The 16,005-nt window shown below is 53.0% G+C and overlaps 1 protein-coding gene across 1 annotated transcript in view; it reads right to left on the bottom strand.

Moving 5' to 3' along the window:
* The window catches only part of EZR (ezrin), a 43,467-nt gene that overhangs the window by 5,899 nt on the left and 21,563 nt on the right, over positions 1–16,005 (bottom strand). The window contains exons 3-8 of the mRNA XM_079146773.1: positions 15,232–15,315; positions 11,586–11,681; positions 10,498–10,772; positions 9,901–9,984; positions 8,629–8,775; positions 2,713–2,809 (exon numbers count right to left, since the gene is read on the bottom strand). Coding sequence (XP_079002899.1) covers positions 2,713–2,809; positions 8,629–8,775; positions 9,901–9,984; positions 10,498–10,772; positions 11,586–11,681; positions 15,232–15,315 — 783 coding nt within the window. The remainder of the gene's footprint in view (positions 1–2,712; positions 2,810–8,628; positions 8,776–9,900; positions 9,985–10,497; positions 10,773–11,585; positions 11,682–15,231; positions 15,316–16,005) is intronic.

The raw sequence follows: 16,005 nt of genomic DNA, 5'->3' as shown, positions 1-16,005 counted from the left end.
GCAAAGAGATGCGGATTAGCAGCAACTACCCTTGAGGGATTCTAGGGTCCAGCTGCAGGTGAACGGGGAACTCTCCCACCCTGGAGAAAGGTCCTGCAACTACTGGAAAACACTCTGAGGGTCTGCTGCCAGGCGGTGAGAGAGCCAGGTGAGGGGGACTTTCTCCCACTGCCTTTGAGGGAAGCCAGTTTGACTTCCAGTGAAAAATAAAAACTCACACTTCAAGGTTTCTCAGTCCACGTCCCAGGACCGTGCCTCCTAATGCAAAACCTCAACAGGACAAGGCCTGGGCAGCTTCCTCGGCTGGCAGAGAGCCTGTGCCCTAAAAATGGCAACAGGCACGAGTGCCCAAAAAGGGACCCAAGACCTCTGGGATCTGACCAGGGAAAGAAGGTGGTGTTAGCCACCTTGACAAGACTTCCAGAAGCTCTGCCAAGAGGCCAGTCTCCACTCTCGTCTGGCCCCAGGACCTGGGGTGGGCAGGGGCAGCATGCCTGGTCAGCGGGGCCCCTGAAAGCATGGAGTGGGAGGCTGGGTAGATGTTCTTTTTCTCTTTTTTGGGTACTGGCGACTAAACCCAGGGGTGCTCGACCACTGAGCCACATCCCCAGCCCTTTGAGACAGGGTCTCACTAAGTTACTTAGGTCTTGTTCAGTGTCTCAGGCTGCCTTGAACTTGCAGTCCTCTTGCCTCAGCCTCCACTGGGATTACAGGTGTGTGCCACCTCATCTGGCGTGGGCGGGTATCCTTTGCCACTTCAAAAGCTGCTGAGCGGTGGCAGGTCTGCAGGCCCTACCTGAGCCCAGACACAGCTAACTGTCCTGTGCTACCTGGCAGAGGACAGAAGTTGGCTTATAAAAAAAGGAGCTGCCTGGTTCCAGAGGGCAGGCTTTGTGAGTTCCTTGCAGACAATCTTAGGGCGTGGGTGCCCTCCGCAAGGTCACACTAGATGAGGCCTGTGCCTCCTTGACTTGGGGTTTCTTCTCTATTTTACATAAAGGTTTAAACTTGAAAATATGGCTTTCTTCTGTCCAAAGCGAAAGACTAAGGCTAGGCAGCCCTGGTGAGGTGTGGAGGGTCCCAAACGCCCCAGGCAAATGCTGCCTCCCCAGTGAGGTCTCCCTCACCTGACCTGTGCGATGTGGTCACTGCCCCATCGCCACCCGCGGAGCCTGCCTCTTCACTACAGCTGCACCACGGTAATCACCACCAGGATGCCAGCATCTGCCTGCCTTCTATTCCTCTCCTCCCCGTGAATGTGGGCTTCGCTGTGACTGCTGACGGCCTGGATGCCTGGCACGGAGGGCCATGGCCACAGGCCTTTCCCTTTGTCACCGAGGCTTCACTGAGAGCCATTCTGTAGTGAACGTCTGTGTGCCGACTCAACCAGATGCAAAGTCATCGCCTCTGCTTGCTGTTTTATACTTATAAAATGTTATTCAGCTTTTTGAAACCTAAACTTAGACCAAATTAAAAATGCACACACACCACACACACGTGCTAAACGCTGGAGTGGTCCAGCCCAGTAAGAACTTGTGCCCTACCGCCAGCTGAATTCCAAAACTCAGTAGCTTCCCAACGGCGGAGCCAGCACTCTTCTGTGAAACTTCAGGATTTTCTTGGTCTTCCACCTGCGCCAACTCACAGCTCATGTAACATGGGGCCCCGTGACCCTCGGCTGGTGAGGCTGCATGTTCCTGTGAACTGTTACTATGGAGCTCGACAGTCTGTATTCAATAATGGTTTGATTCTAAAGAACTGCGAGATACCCACGGAGCAGGACTCAGGAGTTCACAAACAGCAGGACACATTCAATAAAGAGCGAAATACTTTCACAAACGATGTCAAGGCCTACCAATTCTAAATGACACCCGACCGACTCATGTGGGGAAAAGTAATTAGAGAGTAACACGACATCAAGTTCCAAGTGGGTTTGCCACTGCTAAGCGACGTCCATTCCCAAGAGGCTCCACAGACATTCAGGGTCTGGACCAGGGCCCATGCCCACCTCTAAGCTAATACAGTGATTAAGGAACAAACAGGACACGAGAACACAAAGTCCTGCCCAATCTATGATTTTGGTAAAATTGAGAGCAGGCTCTAAGGAGGGTAACGATTTCAAGTGGCTTTTTTCTTTTTTTCTTTTTTTTTTTTTTTAAAGAATCAGGTTTTTGATTAGAAGACAAAATCTTTATCCCCATCCCCATATCCTGGGGAACAGCAGGCTCTGGGTACACTTGGGATTTTAACTTGGGGAATTCAGGAGCTCTGAGAGCCACAATCTGGCCCTTCAGATCGCGGTAATTGCCTGCCCTCCGGTCGAGAAGCTGGTGAGAGTCCCCTCCCCAACGTCCACACCCAGGTCTGCCTGGGGCAGGCAGTTCTTCTCCACACCAACACAAACACGTCCCAAGCCAGTGTGCCCAGACAGAAACACAGCTTTTGGAGAAATTTTCATCATTTACCAAAGGTCAACGATTCAGAACTGCCCTGTTCTCTGTGAGAAGAGTGAAAACTCAGGGGTGACAGCCAGCTAGCTTTTGACGGACCTCTCCCACTGCAATGGTCAGTCACAGCCCAGGATGCTGGCCTTCGATGACGGAATTCCAGGCATCACTGTGGCACCTAGAGAAATCTGGGTGTTCTCCAGAGAACTTGTCCTGGCTGTCAGAATGACGAACTGTAACCAGGGTACAATCCATTTGAACTTACAGGTGCTTTCTTGTCGATGGGCTTAATGACGAACTTTTTGTCATTGAAAGAGATGTTCCTGATTTCACTCCAAGGGAAGCCAATCTTTGGGGTCAACCTGAGGTTAAAAATAGAAGAGGCGATGGTTAGATGGATGTGCCTGTGCATGACTGGACTTCAGGGGGCTAGCCAATCTAGTTTGGACTTCTGCGAGCTCAGTTTCAGGAGGTCCCAAGTTGGTCCACAGAGCATAACACACGATCGTGTACTTGCCCACCTAGCCCGCGTCCCGGCATGTGGCCGGGGCTGTGACCATGGTACCGTCTACTCGCCCACCCAGCCCATGCTCCGGCACGTGGCTGGGGCTGTGGCCATGGTACCGTCTACTCGCCCACCCAGCCCGTGCCCCAGCATGTGGCCTGGTCTGTGACAGACATGCCCCCCACTTCTTAGAGTTTATCTCTGTCTGGGGCAACTGACAGGATCCACTCCCCAGGACTGGTAATCCTGCATCAGCTTCAGGCCCTACCCAGGCCTCCTGGTCCCTCATCTGACCTTGTCCCTGCACCTCCATCCCACCCACCTCTCCTTCTGTCTGTTTGTCATCAATTCCCATTCCCGTTGTCCACAATGTGAACTCAGCCCTTAACTTGGCACCCAAGAGCCACCTGAGGCAGCCTGTCGGCCGATGGTCCCTCCCCACCCCCCACCCCCACCGTCTCCCCTGCCACACAGACTCCTCTGTGTCATGAAGCCACTGCGCTATCACTTCACGAAAACCAGCCAGGCCAAGAGCCTGTCCTGCTTTCAACCCAGGAAGCCCTCAGAGCAGCTGCCTGCTCACAGGCCTGGGGCCTGGTGGGTCGCCTGCCCTTGGGTCAGGCTCCTAGTGATGCCCGTTCTCCCGCTGGACAGACACTGCCCTGTGTCACTGTCCAACTCCCAGGATGACCCTGAAATGGCACAAAGAGCCCTCGCATGTCGTTCTCGTTCCAACGCTGAGCCCACCTCCGGCTGTCTCATGAGTACACCCAGAAAAACCCACAGGACCTGCAGACCCCCGGGTACCGCGCCCCTCCCACCTGACTCTCCACAAACCCAAACACCATTCAGACCCTGCAATGAAACTGTCCCTTCCCACAACCTAACTTTCAGCAGACAACAGCAGGGTGGGGCGCGCTCACTGCCTGCCAACGGGTTTGAGCCCGACCGAAGGTGACGCAGGCCGTGATGGCAGCAGAGCGTGGTTAAGGCAGCAGGTGTCCTCTGCAGGCTGCGCGGGCTTCCGAGCCTGACAGGTGGCTTCTCAGGCACAGCAGCCGTGGTGCACCTGCAGGAGCCCAGCAGGACGCTGGCCCTGTCTACATGCCACAGCTTTCTGGGACACATCCTTCGTCACGGCTGTCTCAGAGGATCGCACGCTGGTAAGATGTCTCACGGTGAGTCTGTTCGGATACTTTATTGTTGCGGGTGGAACTCAAGCTATGGCCTGGTCTTGCCACTGTCTTCAGCCACGTCCTCCTGACGTGGAAAGGCGGGAGAACACCAGGTGGCAGCTGCTGCTTTTCAGCCCCGTCCCCAGACCGTCCCCAGACCAATGGCTGCCGCCCACTCCTCAGCCACAGGCCAGGCCACCTCCCCAGCTCCTGGGACTTGACAGGCCCGGCTCTGCTCTCTGGCTCCTCCTTTACACAGTCTCCCAGAAGAGCTTCTCACCCCCCAAAGACTCGGGCCTCAGAGCCAGATGGGCATCTGTCCTTCCAGGCTGGGCTCCTAGGGCCTCCAGCCTCTGCCTTCTGGTGTGTCTGGAAAGTCTGTTCTTTGAAAACTTTGGAACCTCATACAACCACCCACAGCCACTCATAAGCGTAACTGCCGTGTCGAGGGACAAGGGCTCGACATGAAAGTCATGACTCACTTCTGAGATGAACAGCTTCCTTTAATTCTAGACCACAGTTGGAAAATGAAAGCCTACAAGGACTTCTTTTCCTTTTTCTTTTTTAAGACATCACATAAAGAATACGAACATGGTCCACCCAGAAGACAGCTACGGCATTTATATTGAAAGTGTCCCTGCCGGGCAACACATTAAAAAAAAAAGTGGGAGTCTCCAATAACAACCTGGAGGGCTTTGGAGAAAGGGCCGTTTCCAGGGCTGGAGCGTCTTGTGCCAGGAGGTAAGAAAGCTCTCAGAGAATGAGAAGGTCACAGGAGAGGGAATACCAACTGCAAGGGGCTCCTACAGGCACGCAGTAAATACTACAACCAGCAGATCACAACCCGAAGACTAAGATAAACATTCAGGAATTTGTATTAATAGAAATAACTGAGTAAATAAATGGAGAAAAGAAACTGGCTTCTCACAGTAGAATTCTAATAGTTGTAAAAAGGAGCTTTTTAATAACTACTATTTCTCAAATACCACCGTAATAGCTATTTCACACAAGTCTCTTAGATGGATGCTAGAATAGAAGACAGCAAAGAATCAGGATATTTACGTAGTTTCACAGAGTCTCCCTGAAATACACTTGTTGGATGTGAAAGCCAGGACAGAAGCCACAGTGGAGAAACCTAGTGATTGTGGTCAGTGCCATCGGGGACTCACAGGAGGCCCTGAGGCAGCACAGAAGGGCAAGCCTCAAATTTAAAAGGAGCAAACATCAGCAAATCCAAGTTGGGGGACTTTATAAAAAGTCAGTGGTCAGCCAGGCACTGTGGTGCACACCTGTAATCCCAGTGCTCAGGAGGCTGAGGCAGAAGGATTGTGAGTTCAAAGTCAGCCTCAGCGACAGGAGGCACTAAGCAACTCAGTGAGACCCTGTCTCTAAATAACATACAAAATAGGGCTGGGGATGTGGCTCAGTGGTTGAGTACTCTGAGTTCAATCCCTGGTTCCTATTAAAAAAAAAGTTAGTGGCCAGTACTCTTCAGATATATAAGGCCATGAGAAAGACTGCAGATTCCATCTCAGATCAAAGGAGACAGGAGAGAAGATATATTTAGATTTAAATCACATCAACTTCCTGATTTTGGTACTTGGGACTATGGTTACATACAATGTCGGTGGTTTTGAGGAAGCTGGGTAAAGGGTATATGGGAATTTTCTATGCTATTTTTTAAACTTTTAAAAAGTAAGAAATGATTTAAAAATGAAGGAATGAATGGTTGAATAATTTAAATTCCAAATCTGCAGCTGAGGGTGATGATATTCCTATGCCTTGACAGGATTTTGAATTTTACAGACATGTTTATTTGTCAGCAAATGAGCACTGAAGACTACACTGTACTTAAATTTTACATCAAAATATAGAGAGCTCTAGCAAGTGATCTGCATTTTTATTTTGGGGACAGGACACAGATGCTGTGATTTACTTTGAAATGTGTCAAGTGGAGGCCTGGGCTATGTATTGTGATGTGGAATCGAAGAGCAACATGATCCAGCAAGCGCCATCCTGAGTAACCCACGCGAGGAGTTTAAAGGCGAAGATGCTCTGTTCGCTCCTTTGGCTTCCAACACATCCGCCAGCCCCCTCCTTCTCCCTAGAGGGGGGTGGAGCCTGGAACCCCGCCAACAGGTTCTCTCATGAAGCAGGGACCTGGGCAGGAGGAGGGCAACGTGGGGCGGGGCATGCTTTCAAAGGTCTAAAGAGGGGGATAGGATCAGTTTCCTTCAGTGTCCGTGTCTGGTCTGAGTGTGGGGAGAATTCCAGCCCAGCTCCACGGGACTTCCTGTCCCTAAGCAAACATGTCTGTCCAGGAACTGGTATCTTACCTTCCCTTCCTCTGCAGAGCTAAGGGGTTAAAGGAGAGGGGAAGAGAGAAATGCTTTCAGGCCTCTGTGTTCCCAAGGAATGGCTAACTATACCATGAAAAGGGGACCCCAGGAGACACTTCCTAGTCTGAGCCAAAACAATACCAAAAAGGGTAAAATAAAGATGTATTTGTTTGTTTGCAGAATGCACTAAATCTCTTATAGCTTAACTTACGCACTCAACATATCGGATTTCTCCCCTGAACCATGCATGGAGAATTCTCACTGCAAGTTCTAGTGGTAGAGGGCAGCTCAACACCCAGCAGCCAGGGTTGCCACCAACCAAGCTGTGGCATCTGTTAGAATGAAGAAAGCCGGGCCTATTAACTGGCTAAATATCTACTAAGTGCTTTTCTTTGAAGAGAGGGTGTGCCCTGGGGCGGGGGAGCTGAGGGAGGGAGATGCCCGACACCCCGCCTGCGGTGGGGAGAGGCCCACCTGAGAGCCACCACAGTGCTGCTGAGCTGGGGTTGGATGACAAGAGCAGGACTGAGGGGGTATGAAGCTCAGATTTTACTTGGGAGAAAGGAGCATTTCCATGGTTAGGCTGGTCACAAACTGACATCGGCAAGTCCCTGCCCACGTCTGTTCTTGCAGCTTGAAAAACCAGTCTGGACAGCCCCTGCCATGGCTCTGTTACAAAATCTGGCCATTCAAGAAACAAGTTCAAAGGCAGAGGCAGTTTCCCACGAGGACGCGAGGTTCTCTCTGGCTTTTTGCAGGGTTGGTCGCACCTGCACTAACAGACTCCAGCCTCCAACTCAGGAAGGACTGAGGCCTGGCTCCCAAAGTTCCATTACTCCTCTGTCCTTGTTTCTCCAGCAACACTGCAGCCAGCACACTTGGGAGGGAACCACAAGCCCTCAGCAGCGCTCCTCTGGGTTCCCCGAGGGTGTGACGGACGCAGTCCGTCCCTGGTGGGTGCCAGTCCTCCCAGTAAACGGAGCCTGCCTCCACCGGTGTGCAGGGTCCCCTCCGGCACTAGCGGGAGGGTGTGGGGCGTGGGTCCTGCTCAGTGACGTACACCTGTGCTCTGGTCGTGGCAAGAACTCATGTGGCTGGACGAGTGACAGACCACGTGCCCGTCATCTGTCCAAGGCAGTGTCCTCCCCTCAGCAAGCCCAGAGAGAGGTTCTGGGGAGTGCGAGGGGTGTGGGGCTGGAGCAGCAGCACTGGAGATCAGGGGAGGGTTGGGCCACAGTGAGAGATGGGGACGGTGTCACCTAAAGAGACGGTCTGCCAAATTAGGACAGGTGTCACAGACTCGAGCGCATCCTGGGTCTGTGGGACGTTCCGCTCCACACACAGGCCAAGAGGCCAGGCATAGAGACCCCAGAGCACTGCAGCCCGCACCTTCTCTGCCAGAGCTGCAGCTGCCTTCCAATCCTGAGCCTGTGCCACCACAGGGTCTGCTGGGGAGCCCTTCAGAGAAAGGAGGATTGCAGGACACTACAGCAGGGGCCCAAGGGGCCTGTCCCTGGTCTTCCCAAGGGTAGATAGATTTCCTTCTGCTTCTTAAATCCAGAAAGCTTCTGACCAGAAGCACCTAGAACCTTGGCTTGTTCTCTGAGCCCAGGGAACCACCTGGCCCGCCCTCCGCCCCCGGCAGGGGCCATGAGCACCCGCACAATGGGAGTCCTGCCCCCAGCGCCAGGCGGCTCTCCTTATGTTGCTCTGCTCCACAGACACCAGAGTCCTGTGAAACCATCAGACGCCTTCTGCAGGCTGAGAGGACTCAGCTCATCACTGGCACACACAGGCTGTTCACAGAACCCTCCAGTGTTTCACTTAGATCAGCTCAAGTCTTAAGCCAAGGGTCCACCCTGGCCAGGGCCTTAGCAGGAGGGGCACGGATTCCTGCAGTTGCCCCTCTCACTGTGGCAAGAGAAAGGCCCTCCCCAGCCTGCCCGACAGCCGTGCTGCTGAGCAGCCCATACAGAGGATGTGTGCCTCTGGGCTGGCCTGAGAAGGCCACCAAGCATGGTCCAAAAGCCTCTGAAGCGTCACACTCCAGGCTGAGAGCTGAGTGACGACTTCAGAATTAACCTCCCACAGAACTGCCATCCTCCACCTGCTCCCAGACCCATGACCCCGCCAGCTAAAGACAGCTACAAAGTTCAACTCACTTATCATCTTTCTCATAAATATTCAGTCCAAGGGCATCGACGCCAAGCCAGAGATCTGTTCCCTTCTTGTTTTTGATCTCGAAGTAGTTGATTCCATACATTTCCAGGTCCTGAGCGATCTTCAGGTACTCCAGCATGGCGCTGTCTCTAATGGGAAGGCAAACGGGCATTGTCGCTGGTGGTCTCCACACCCCAGCAAACCTCTGCCAATGCTTAAGAAGTGAGGCCAGTCGGGCAGGACAGGCTGACAGCTGTGAATGGAGCACAGGCAAGCAAGGCCCAGGCAGCTGGAAACAGCTGGGTACCTAGGACCAGGCGGCTTGGAAGCAGCGTCTGGATGGGGTCCCTGCTGTCCTGGACCCTGACCGAGATCTACCCCATGCTGGAAAAACTTAGTTCTTCCAGGGAAGATGAACTTTTCTTCTGGGTACCTAGGACCAGGCGGCTTGGAAGCAACGTCTGGATGGGGTCCCTGCTGTCCTGGACCCTGACCGAGATCTACCCCATGCTGGAAAAACTTAGTTCTTCCAGGGAAGATGAACTTTTCTTCTGGACTCTACTGCTAGACAAAATCCTTCCCCTTTCTGGGGCACACAGAGCTCAGAGCCCCTGACCTCCTCCTGGCAGCCATTGCTGTAGGCTCTGAGTTCATTTCCCCCAACAAAGGACTCTTGGGTCAGAAACTCTGGGGCACAAAACCTGTGAGGCCCAACCTGCAGCCACACCTGTGAGGCTAGGACAATGCACAGAGCTGCTGCAGGGCCTGGGTGGAGGGCCCAGGCAGCAGTGCCAGGGGCGGGGAAGTGGCCATTTCTCACACTGAACTGCGTTAAAGCTACCCCCGCTGCTCCTCCCGCTCCACCATGCTCGCTGACATCTGCATGTCCTACCTGGGACCTGGAGTTCGCATGTATGCGTGCTTTAGAGGACAGAGAGCTTATCCACAAAGAGTAAACAGCACCTCTTTGGCAGAGAGATGAAACACCACACTCTGGTTACAGGTGAGCAGTGTTCCCCACAACTACAGTGAAGCTTTGCAAGGCACTCCCTACCAGGAAGAGAGGGGGCACTTCCAGGACCTGAAGCCCTGTTACAATGCTCTCTCCCCAGAGAACAGAACAAAACGACACATCCCTCCTCCCCCAGCTGGAGCACTTCACCAGCACCGGGGCTGGGCTCCATGGGGCTCAGTGCCCGCTGGAGTCCCGCGGGAAGATATGCAGGGAAGCCCGAGCCACTCGGAGCAGAGCTGCCCGCCGGGCTGGCACTCACTTGAGCATCCCACGGTGTTCCGCGTGCCACACCTGGATCCGGTCTTCCCACTGGTCCCTGGTGAGCTTGTGCTGGTCCATGACTCTGGAGAGAGGAGAAGGACACACAGTACTGTCACCTCAACGGCTGTGAGATGTGAGCCCTGGGCCACCTCCTACCCCGGTCCTTTCAAATGAAACAATTGCTTTGTTTCTGTATTCTGATGTGCGACATTTTCAGTTTTAAGGATTAACCTGAGCATTTTGAACGAGACAAACCCAGTCCTGCTGGAAAACTTTAAAAAGGCATTTTATTTTAAATGACCTTTTCTTCCCAAAGGGGTTACTTTTGTGACCAGTGGTGAATAAAGACAGACTCAGCAGAGCCCAGATGATCACACACCAGAAGAACCAAGCAGGCGAGTCAGGAGATGCCCTACTCCAAGGACCCCAGACAGGAGAGCTGCCTGTCAGATTCCAGGAGGCAGGGGGCGCGCCTTCCCTGAGGTGTTCAGAAGATCATCCGTGCCTGGACCCTGACAGAGTTCCCCGCTTCCTCTCACTCCCACCTCCAAGGACAGGGGCCTGTGCCCAACCAGGCCAGGTCACCCCTGCTCACCTTTGAGGGATCAGCCTCTCGGAGCTGAGGTACCCGGACTTATGCGTTTCTTTGTTATAGTCTCCAAACTTGGCCTGCACAGCGTAGGACCCCAGGAGCACAGCTGTCTCGGGAGGACAGTAAATCTCGTCGCTGAGGATTCCCTCCTTCACCTGGAGGAAGAACAGCTTCTGGGTGATGTCCTGGATGAGCTCCTCCGACACGTCCTCGGGGTAGAACTTGGCCCGGAACTTGAACTGGAGGGGGTTCTCCTTCCTGACTTCCTGGGCAGACACCTGCAAGACAAGGTGTGTCTCACTGCAGCAGATGCCACTTCTGAACATCCTTTTCCAACAGAGTCTGATGAACAATGACTCAAAAGGGGCCCTTTGGCCAGTCATAGGATTTGTTCTCAAAGTCAACTTTAGCGTGCAAGACAAGAAAAAGTTAGTCAAAAGCACGGCTCCACCGGAAATCTGTCACTGAGCTGCCAAACTGCACCCCCAAACCCTCACTCCCAGGGATGCTGCCAGCAACGCCAAGAACTCAGACCCGCAATCCTGAAATGTGCCCTGGTGCCAATCTGGCCTTGGACCATGGTGCACCCCTCTGCTCTCACCCCAACTTGTTATGAGAAGGGACATTGAGGGGAAAGCAGAGTTTTCAAAGAGTTTGAAGAAAATACAATTAGCTGACGGTTTCTCTTTAAAACTGTTAGTGGAATTATCCCATCTTTGGAGTTGGCAGATAATCTACCACAGGTTCAAACAAAGCAATAACAGGTTCTTACAACATGGTAGGTGATTCATGGTTTCTAAGATTAACAATCTCACTGGGGGAAAACAAACGACAACAAGGAAAAAAACCAGGGTCAACTAAAGACTAGGCAATGAATCATCCTCTGCTCCACCGAGGAGCACCGGGGAGGAACACGGTCTGATTTCCAATCCACATCCCTGTTTACTGGAAGGCAGCAGCTTTTTTGACTGTAAAAACTTTCATACAAATAAAAAGGAACATAAAAACAAGAGTAAAGTGCTCCAGTTTTAGCATCAATGGAGCAGACCAACACCCAGTTACCAGCCTGTAAACAGTGAACCCTCACTTACCTTTTTATCAAGTTTCAACCAGGTAGGAAATCCTTTATTGTCCACATACTGGAGGCCAAAGTACCACACTTCCCGGAGGCCGATGGTCTTAACCACCTGCAGGAGAGCGAGCAAGAGGCCCAGCTGTGAGAACCTCCCTCCAACAGGCCACAGAGACCAGCAGTTGTCCACAACGTGTCCAGTGGTCCTAAGAGACCAAGATGCCTGTGTAGTCAAGTCCAATGGCAGTACCTTCTCAAGTAACCAGCTACCCATACGGCCGTTGCCAAAGCCAGGAATGATGTATATCCAATCTGACCCGATGAGGGTTATCGTTAAACCTTACAAGTGCACACTCCTCCTTCCACTCTGCACAATGCTGCCTGGTGGACACCACCAGGCTGGGCTGTGGCAAGCTCATGTACCGTGGGACCCAGGCCCACCAGGAACAGGTGTGCTGCCAAAAAGGGAAGCAGGTGGGGGTGATGAGCACTCTTGACTCCAGAAATGTGAAATTCTGATACAGTTGGGTTAGGAGCCCAACTCTAGGTCACATCAAAGATGTCACATTTAAAAATGCCCCACACTAGGAAAAGCAGTCTCCTATGGTGTGTGACAGGGACAGCCCCAAGCTGGTTATTCTCATGGGTGTCTTGGAAACAAAAGCAGAGGTAGTTGAGTGTATAGATTATCAAAAGGAGTCCTGTGGCTCTGACACCTAATTTAAATCTCTTGACATATGGTATCACACCTTTATGAAAAATGTTACCATTCTTCAAACATACGACTTCTCTCATATTTAAAGAGAGAGGAGAGAACACCCTCAAAACCATGCACAGGCACTTGCTTAAAGTAGAACCTGAAATTTCAAATAAAAGCTGGATCTGCGCCTGCTTCCTCACTGCAGGGGCCAGAGGCTTGCTGTTCATTAAATGCTAGTAAGAGCTGAGCTGTTCATCCTCCCCCATATCCCAAAACACAGGGCAGAAGGATGACACGCAAGGGTCCCCATTGTGGAACGATGTGAAGGAAATGCACTCCAGTGCCCCACTGCCAGGTCTCTGGGGAGCCCCGTGTCTCCCGGCTTTATGGCAGATGAGGGCAGAGAGCAAGCCCAGGTCTCCATCCCATCCTAACTCCCTGCTCCCCAGAGACCAGCACCCTGCTGGCTGGGGCTGCTTCCAAGCTGCACAGGGAAGCCCTGCAGACACGGTAGGTGCTTTAGTCCTCTTTGTCCTCCCAGCCTGGACTGAGGCAGCTGGAGAGCTTCCCGCCCACCTGACCTTCCTCTCCATCAGTATCAGGCTTGCCCATGTCTTTCAGGACACAGCTCAGAGCGCTTCCTGCATCTGAAGCCGTCCTGTGCAGCCAAGCCAAGACCCTCCCTCCGCTGAAACCAGCCCGAGCTGCCCCGACCTACTGTGCTTCTTTACTGGAGGAATCTTCTCTTTTCAGCCTAACGGTAATCAGTGTCTTTGTTTCAAATGTCTACCCTATCGCCATGGTTTCCCCAAAACGACAAGTTAGAATTAATAGCCGTTCCTCCTTCAGTGCTTTCCAAAAACCATCCCTTGGGCCCTCTACCCCCTCACGGGGCCCCCTTCCTGGACCTTTGCTTTGCCTGTCAACCGTGGGGTCGAGTCCTCAACTCTGCCTCGGAGGGGCTTGTTTGGGTGACAGGTTTTGGAAGGAAAAGGCAGCAATGAGTCCACTTTACTTAACTCTGAGCGACAGCTGGACCATCCTGCTGCTCCGGGAGGTGCAGCAGGAGCTGTCCGGTCCCAGATCTGCCAAGATGCTCCCCAGCCAACTGGAGCTTTGGCCTGGAGTCCAGCCATAGACTGGAAAGCCCACTACTCAGAGGTGAGGACTGGTGCTCAGAGGGCGACCAAGGACATGCTGGCTGGAGGCAGAACCAAAACTGGAAGTCAGGGCACTGCTGGGGACAGTCCTAGCCACCTGGCACATGGGTGTGGTGGCTCTCTTCGGCTTACTCTTAGATCATCGTCCAGGAGAAACCTTTAGATTTTTGCCCTAAATCCAGCCTAACTCAGAGCAGTAAATCATCTTTATCCTTTGGAGGTGAAGCAGACCCAGGTGGGATCTCAAAACAAATGACAACAGTCAAGATGACTGGCGGTCGCCACCCCTCAGAGCCAGCCTGGGCATGCCAGGCACCCCCAGCTTTGCAGGGCCAGCCAGAAACCCAGGCACTTGCTCACTGGAGATCTGACCAGGCACTGGGAGCCACTGGAACCTCTAAATGTGCCAGAATTCTTCCTCCCAGGTTTCCCTGTCACCAGTCCCTCACATTTCTGGATTTGGTGCTCGACGGTGGAATACTGCTGTGGCCAGTGGGGCCCTTGGGAAAGCAGGCTTGGTTCTGGAGTCTCATAACCCACCTCTGGCCCCGTGCCCCTGGGTCCCTGCCCTGAGCAGAATTGACAGCCCAGAAAAGCTAGCCCACTGTCCGGAGCTTGGCCCTGGTCTGCAGGGAAGCAGCGTGGCTTTGTGGAGCTCGCCAGTCTCATTCAAACCCTGCCGTCCACCCCGGGTTTCTGGCGGGTGCAGGAACCGGATGTTGCCATCTCAAGAAAGAGCCTCCGCTGGCCCAAGGGAGCTCACGGAGGTACTGAGGAGCAGCCAGGCCTGCAGTGACCCAAGCCGGCACAAGGGCATCTCAGGTGCTTCCCTCACACCTGGCCATGCCACTTGCTCTGTAAAGTCAGGAGCAATAGGCGGGCAGGGGGACGACTGGGTCTTCCAAGACCACCCGGGAGGTGGGAGCTAGAGGTGCCACCCTCTTCCATCTGACGTGTCGACTAAAACATGCTGGAAAAACATCCTAACCCCAAGTGTTCCGAAGCGAGGTCTGCCTGCTGGAGACCTGTCGCTTTAAGTGCTCTGTTATGAGACATCAGAAGGCACAACAGAGTATCAGGGAAGAACAAGAGGCCACAGGGCCAGTGCATCCAGAACTGGCCCGAGGTGTCTGCTGGGCAGCTTCATGCCCATGACACGTGTTCACATCTGCAAAAGAGGGGTTTCTAAATAAAGCGGGGACAGCAGGCCATGGCCGGGGGTCTGCTACTGTTCAGCCCATAAGAATGGGTTTCTATTTTTTAAATGGTTGGGGTGGGGAGGCGCAAGTGAAAATTCAGGATCTCTGTATCCTTTACTGGAATATGCCAGGGTCATCTGTTCACAAGTTTATGGCCGCTTTAACATACAATAATGGCAAGGCGAACAGGCAGGACAGCGACTGTGACCTGCAGACCTGAAACGTTTACTACCCCACCCTTTGCAGGGAGGGTTTGCTGACCCGTGACATACGGCCACGAAAACAATGCCAAAGAATGATTTCATGTCTCACCCTAACGGGGGAGGATTTGAGCCGTTAAGACGAGATTTATCTGAAGCACCTACTAGCAGGAAAAACCACATAACGGATATCAGCATCACTAATAATATCTGGTAGAGCTCTCCCGGCTCTACGGGTGTTTTGGGATGCTCCCCTGGCTGGCGCAGGGCTTCTAGCCCTTCCAAGATCTTTCTCACCTATGACCTCGTGTGAGCCAGTGAGGCAACTCCCTCAGCAAAGTGATTTGGCTGCTGCAAAACATGTTTTTCCTCCTAAACAGCAATTCTCTCAAGGGCAGAGACCAACCTGATCGAAGAGCTGCTTCCCGGTGGTGTTTGGCTGGATGGCAAACTCCAGCTCCGCGTCCATGGTGGTGACCCGCACATTGATCTGAAAAGCAAGGCGCACAGGTGAGCCGGTTATGCTCTCCTCCCACTCCCGAGCCCGAGCCCCCACGGAGGCGCAAAGCCACTTGCAGGGCGGCAGCTTCATGCTCCTCTTCATACCCATCCTCATGCTGGTCACTAAGCACACCACAGGCCCTGGCTGTGATCAGTCTCAGCCAGCGCAGAGAGTCTGGGTTCAAGGGCAAGGTCTCTGCTTCCTTAAAGCACGTTCGCATTAACTAACTGTAGTGTATTTTTCCATGCATCCCTCACGACCCCTGCACCCACCCAGGGAGGATAACAGTGCTCCCGAGGCACCAGGGACAAGGTTCACGCCACAGCAGCAAGAAGTGCAGAGGCAGAGCAAAGTCAAAAGGCCCAGGCCCTGTTAGGAACCACCTAGCCACTGAAGGAAGAAATGGTGAGCACATCCCAGCAGCTCGGGAGGCTGAGGCAGAAGGATGGTAGGTTCAAAGCCAGCCGTGGCAACTTAGTAAGGCCCTAAGCAACTTGCCTCAAAATGAAAAAAAGGTCAGGGATGTGGCTCAGTGGTTAAGCACCCTGGGTTCCATCCCTGGCAGCAAAAAAAAAAGAAAAAAGAAAAAAAAGAAAATGCAAGAAAGAAATGGAGAAAGGACTGAGACAGACCAAACATGGTAGATACTACGCAGCTATTTTAAAATGGCAATGAGCG

This window comes from Sciurus vulgaris, assembly GCF_902686455.1.
Source record: "Sciurus vulgaris genome assembly, chromosome: 7".
NCBI classification, from domain to species: domain Eukaryota; kingdom Metazoa; phylum Chordata; class Mammalia; order Rodentia; family Sciuridae; genus Sciurus; species Sciurus vulgaris.
This window is presented reverse-complemented; position numbering and strand designations above follow the sequence as displayed.